This window comes from Gossypium raimondii, chromosome 13 (assembly GCF_025698545.1).
Source record: "Gossypium raimondii isolate GPD5lz chromosome 13, ASM2569854v1, whole genome shotgun sequence".
In the NCBI taxonomy this organism is placed as follows: Eukaryota; Viridiplantae; Streptophyta; class Magnoliopsida; order Malvales; family Malvaceae; genus Gossypium; species Gossypium raimondii.
In genome coordinates, this window is record NC_068577.1 from 57,432,776 (window position 1) to 57,439,037 (window position 6,262).

Sequence of the window (6,262 nt, forward strand, 5' to 3'; positions counted from 1 at the left end):
TTGGAAAGGTCAATCTTACTTTAGTCCAGGCTTGTCCATGGGTTGGGTACCCCATCAAACCTGATAGGCTCGACCCGATTTGACTTGGGCTTGAACAATTTTTTTGCATCAAGAGTCGACCTGACTCGATCTGAATTCAATTTAAATAATAAAAAATATTTTTTAACATTTATATTTAATTATAAAATATATAAAACATCAACTAAAATTTTGAAAATTTGAATTATCACCCTCCCAAAGTTTTTAAAATTTCTCATCAACCCTTTTAAAATTTTCAAAAATATTAATCAAGCATCTCAAAAATTTTAAAAATTCTCATTAAAGCCTCTCAAATTCTTTTGAAAATTTTCTATTAAACCCTCCAAAAATTTGGAAACTCTCGTTAACCCCTAAAAGTTTTAGAACTCTAATTAAACCCCAAAACTTAATACCGAGATACACCACTAAGTATATGATGAAAATAAAAGACTTAGATAGAGAGAGTATAATAGAGTAACATATCAAAGTATATTTTTACAAATTTATGATGGAGCAAATAAATAAATTTAAAAAAAAAGTTTACATGGACTAATTAATTGCAATATTCTTCATCAAATCCTTGAAGGGATCATTGGGATGTTATTTTGCAGATAAGCAGATGCAGCAGCAACTCCACTTCCAAGCTTAACTGGGTATCCAACATCTTTCAGTATCATCTCCACACCAGCTAAACAACCCAGCAGTTGCAACTGAAAATTATACGAAAAGACGACCTTATTTGAGTTCGGGTGTGAGTTTCAGATACACGTTTTGCATCTAACATGAGTGTTTTTATCTTTTTCTTCTAGCCTTATGGACCGTGTTTTTATCTTTTTATTTAGGGGTTGAAATTAAGTTATATATTTTTTATGAGAACAAAAATGTAATTTCATCATTTGCTTATATCTTTATGGTTTTCAAAATGATTAAATTAGAATTCTAGTATTTTGGGAATTAAATTATAATTTTACCATATATTAATTTAAAATTTTATAAATTTTTTGGGGTCTAAAGAAATATTTTCCCATTTTAAGGGGGCTAGAGCCTCTGTCAACCCTCATCTCCCTTCGCCTTTAGGACTAGAGCCAAAGGTGGAAAATTTTTTTGGGAGGAAATGAATTTTAGTTGTATATTTTTATAATAACTAAAAATTTTATTTCACCATTTTAATAGTTTATATTTTTATCATTTTTAAAATGCTAAATTAAAATTTAATCGTTTTGAAAGGTTAAAGTGCAAATTTAACCATTTATAAATTTTAAAGAAAAAAAATTAAAAATTTTCCCAATTTTAGTTCCCAAAACGATTAGGGCCCTTGCCAACCCCATTGGTATTGCCCCTATATGGGACATGATACTGGCTAGCCTTATGTACGATGTGGAAACTATTTATATTTTCCCAATTTTAGTTTGAGCCAAAATACTAGCTTCAGAATTCTTGAATAATGAGTGCTTAATGAAAGACAACTTCGGAAAAGGAACAATATTCTAAATCTATGTTACTCTTAAAGGTGTCATGGGCCAACATGGGCTCATATATAGTAACAACATTGTATATAGTTATCAAATTTAGTCTAACTCGAAATATGGACCTCGAGTTTTTTCATACTCACTCGTATTTATAAATAATTAACCCAAACCCACGCTCGTTCATAATTTTATTTAAATTTTCTAATAAAAAACTCATTGGTTTTTATTTAATATTTAGTATTTTATATAATATGTATTATTCCTTTTATTAAATTTAAAAATACAAATAACTTAACATACTTTTTTAATATTTATACTATAGTAATATATATTAAGTTTTCATATAATATAAATTACATACTATTTAAATAATTAATTAATTACATATTAAGGAATTGGAGAACAGTAAGGTTACATTTGGATCTTAAATGGTGAAATCCAAGTTTGACCCGTATTTTAAATAAACTTAATTTTTCTCGTTTAAGCCTAATTTCGACCCTAATATTTTTGTCCAAAACCTCCGAAATATCAAGTAAGCTCTTTGACTTAGGTGGATTACTCGATCTTTAAACAAGTCTACATTACTCAAGTTCGGGTGTATTAGATATGGATATGTTTAATTTTTTTTTCCTAAGAGAGTTATTGGGGTGCTATATTCTTATACCAATGTTCAATTATATGTGAGACATGAACATCATACTCAAATATTTCAAGCGAGATAAAAAGTCGAAACAAAAGGTAGATTACCTCGTTTAGGTTTCCAAGATGTCCTATTCTGAAAACTTTTCCTGCCACTTTGTTAAGGCCAAGACCTAAGCTCAAATTGTATCTCTTCCATCCCCGTTTAACGATTTCCGAACTATCAATATATGGTGGAACAAGCACCGCCGTCACCGTGTCACTGAACCATTCCTCCTTTTGTGTGCAATTCTTCAAGCCCCATGCTTCCACCGCAAGCCTGTTTTCAAAAACATTATTTACAAAATCGAAAACCGATTCAAACCGTAATGTTGTGAGCAAGTGTGTTTTTTTTTTTTGCTAAAATATGTTGTTAGTCTCTGTACTTTGATAGAAATTGAAATTTAATCTTTATACTATAAAAGTAAAAATTTAATCCTCCTACTTTTTCAATTTTAAAACCCTAGTCCCATAATTATTGTCATTTGTAGCTTCCGACAAATGAGGGCATCCTAATCAAAATGCCAAAAAATAACAAATTTTGACGGAAAATACTTTTGATTTCAACAATTGGACTAGAATTTTCAAATTAAAAAAAAAAAGTAGGAATTAATTTTTAACTTTTTGAGTATAAGGACTAAATCTCAATTTCATCAAAATACAGGGACTAACCACATAATTTAACCTTTTTTTCACCTTGTTGCTTTGCCCAAACGACTATGCCTTTCAATGATATTATCAAGTCCTTCCTCAAAAATAAGGTCCAAAGCTGCTCTTAGTCCATACAAGAGTTGAATTGAAGGAGTGTATGGCCAAAATGTTCCTAATTTGTAAAACTTAAGGTAGTCGTTCCAATCGAAGAAAACCCGAACCGATTTCGCTGTTTTGGTCGCCTCGAGAGCTTTCGGGCTAGCGCAAACAATACCGATCCCGGTTGGAAGAGAAAGCGCCTTTTGCGAGCCGGTTAAGGCTACGTCAACTCCCCATTCATCCATACGGAAATCGAGAGCACAAATCGAGGAAACTCCATCGACGAGAAGCAGTGCTGGGTGCCCGTAATGATCTGAAAATAAATGTAATGCATCAGATGTTTATACTACCAAGTAGGGTTGAGCAAAAAAAATGAGAAATCAAAAACCGATATGAATCGTTATTGTTTGAACGATTTCGGTTCATAAGTTAAAAAATCACAATTATCCGAGCCAAATAAAATTCTATTTTTATTTAATATATAATTTTTATTATATAAATATTAAAAATAGTGAGATTTATAGAAATTATTTTTAAAATATTTATTAAAAACTTTAAAACTTTGACCAATACCTGTAACCCAAAATTAATATGAAAAACAGAGAATTAAATTGAAATATCGGTTAAAAGAAATATTTTAATTTTTTTATAATGTAAATATTTAAAATAGTGAAAATAAATTAAATTTCTAAAATAATATATAAGTTATTTTCTTATTTACTTACAAAATATATTTTTAAAAATAATTAAAAAAAACTGAAACTTTACCATATAATATCCAAAAGTCATAAAATAAAGTCCAAAACAACGTAACCCAAATATAGTATAGAAAAATCGAAAATCAAACCGAATTATCACGGATAATTGAAAAAATCCAACTGGACATAACTATGAAGTTCTAATGGAACAGTAACTCTACTATTAAAAGCACATGTAATATATACACTAACCTAGTAGTTTTCTCACTGTGGCCAAGTTGTTTGTAACTCCAGTCGCGGTTTCGTTGTGAACAATACAAATAGCCTTAATGGTGTGCGTACGATCGGCCGCGAGTTTTTCGGCCAAAACGTCGAGGTTAGCACCTTGTCCCCACTCACTTTCGACAACGTCGACGTTGAACTTGAGACGTTGTTGTTGATCGATCCAAAGAAGACTGAATTGTCCAATGAGGAACGATACGATTCGGTCACCGGGGGATAACGTATTAGTAAGTGCACTCTCCCATGCGCCGGTTCCTAAAATACAAAACAACAAAAAATACATTGATAATTACCATTTTTCGAAACCCCCCGAAACTTAACTCATTTGGTTTGATACAACCGCGAATACCTGTTGTTGGGATCATAAAAGGAGTCCCGGTCGTAGTCTTGAATATCTTCTTGACATCTTCGAGAAGGGTTTTTGTCATTGCCGGAATAGCCGGGGAACGGTAATCCTCGTTATTCCGGTTCATGGCTCGAATAACGGGTTCCGGTATGTTAACCGGACCCGGAACGAAGAGATGGTTCCTCCCTGGTCCATAAAAGTAATCCATTTTTTTTCGTGTTGAAAAAAAAAGTCGTCGATAACTCGAACTACTACTCCCTCACTATTATGATAAAAAAAAAAACATATAAGTACCAATAAATAATTTGTTGCACACCATAATTCAATACTCAAACTCAAATCGAAATAATATTATTTTTTATAAAATAATTTTTTAAAACAATCATAGAGTGTTATTTATTTTAAAAAAAATTCAGTAATAATTAAAAATAATTATATATATGAAAGAATAATAATAAAAATACTAAAAAAATGAAAAAAAAAAGGGCAATACCTGTTTTGAGAGAATCTTTGAAATAAAATTGGATTTTTTTTTTTTGGCAGAGAAAAGAGAACAATAGCGGCCTTTATAAACAGTCCAAAGTGTTAGGGACTTAAATGTAATAATAACAAAAAAAAAAAAGAGTGGCTCAAAAAGTTAGCAGATAAGAGCTATAAACCAAACTGAAAGTCTGCGGCTGTGAATGACACATATGGATATGTGTGGATGGATTTTTCAAATTTTTCGAGACAAATTTACGAAATGTTATTTGTTCGGAGTTGATGGGTTTCTCTACTTGTTCGATATTATCTTCGGTAGGAGTTTTATCTTTTTACTCTATATAAAATTTAAATGTCTAGAGAGAAGGTGTCGGGTTCTACAAGATGAAAATGGCTCGTTGGAAGCATAAGCCCGAACCGTACCCTATTATTTCACATTCTCAAGTTCTTGAGAACAGTGCTTTTAGAACTAAACTAGCTGGTACACCGGTTCGGAACAAAGTAAAAAAAAAAATAGTTGACCCACGAACCGAGCTAAAAAATCGATTGAAACCAATGATTAACAGTTTTATTACTTTTTAATAATTTATTTTATTTGAACTAGACGGACTGAGAATCGATGGCTTGATTAGTTTCATTCCAAAAACATTGCCAAACAATGTGAACTCAATGCTTGTTCAGGTATTCGGGTTTTCAATAGAGATGGGAAACAACCCCCTATACCCGAGTTAGTAGGTTTCTGATAGATTACACAAACATTCTTATGAAAGAATAAAAAATCCCTTAACCATGTGAACAAATCTCGATTAAAATTGTCCATAAATCAAGTTGAATTTATCGAAAACCCAATTTTTTTTAAAAATTAAACATATTATGTCGATTATTCATTCATATCTCAATTCGAGTAATAAAAAAATTAAAAACAACCATGTAAAAATATGAGGAAGAGAAAACAAAGTGAAAAGATAAAATTAATCCGAAACCCAATTATTTAAAAAAAAAAACATATTACGTCAATTATTCATTCATATCCAAATTCGAGTAATAAAAAGATTAAAAAGGAGCATGTAAGAATATGAGGATGAGAAAGCAAAGTGAAAAGATAAAGTGATAAAAGGCTTATCAGTTATCAACCACACTCTCTCTTTGCAACTAACACCACACACCACCATAACAACAAAAACAACCCTTTTTTTATTTTTTTATTTATTTCAATTTTGTGTATTTGGGGTAAATTGCATTAGCGGTCACTCAACTATACATTTTTTTCTTTTTTGGTCACCCAACTATGAAAATTTATAAAATGGTTACTTAACTAACCATTATTAGTTGGATGACTATTTTGTAACTTTCCATAGTTAGGTGACTAAAAAAGAAATAAAAAACCATGGTTGGACCTCTATTGTAATTTTGTTTATATATGAGCGTGTGTCAACATTGTTAAACGTAGTTCTTTTATCCCCTAAGTTTGAGGCTCTTCAAATTTGTCTTGAATTTCTATCCACAAAAGATCTTATGATCCATCCTAAATCAACAATGAT

The 6,262-nt window shown here is 30.8% G+C and overlaps 1 protein-coding gene across 1 annotated transcript; it reads right to left on the minus strand.

Annotated features, from left to right (window-relative positions):
* Nucleotides 1–452: 452 nt before the first annotated feature.
* LOC105783672 (serine--glyoxylate aminotransferase) lies at nucleotides 453–4,884 on the minus strand. The gene is made up of 6 exons (XM_012609254.2): nucleotides 4,735–4,884; nucleotides 4,245–4,503; nucleotides 3,866–4,150; nucleotides 2,862–3,228; nucleotides 2,235–2,445; nucleotides 453–728 (listed from the first exon to the last, which is right to left on the minus strand). The coding sequence occupies exons 2-6, from the start codon at nucleotides 4,447–4,449 to the stop codon at nucleotides 591–593; spliced, it is 1,206 nt and encodes a 401-aa protein (XP_012464708.1). The 5' UTR covers nucleotides 4,450–4,503; nucleotides 4,735–4,884; the 3' UTR covers nucleotides 453–590.
* Between the last annotated feature and the right edge of the window lie 1,378 nt (nucleotides 4,885–6,262).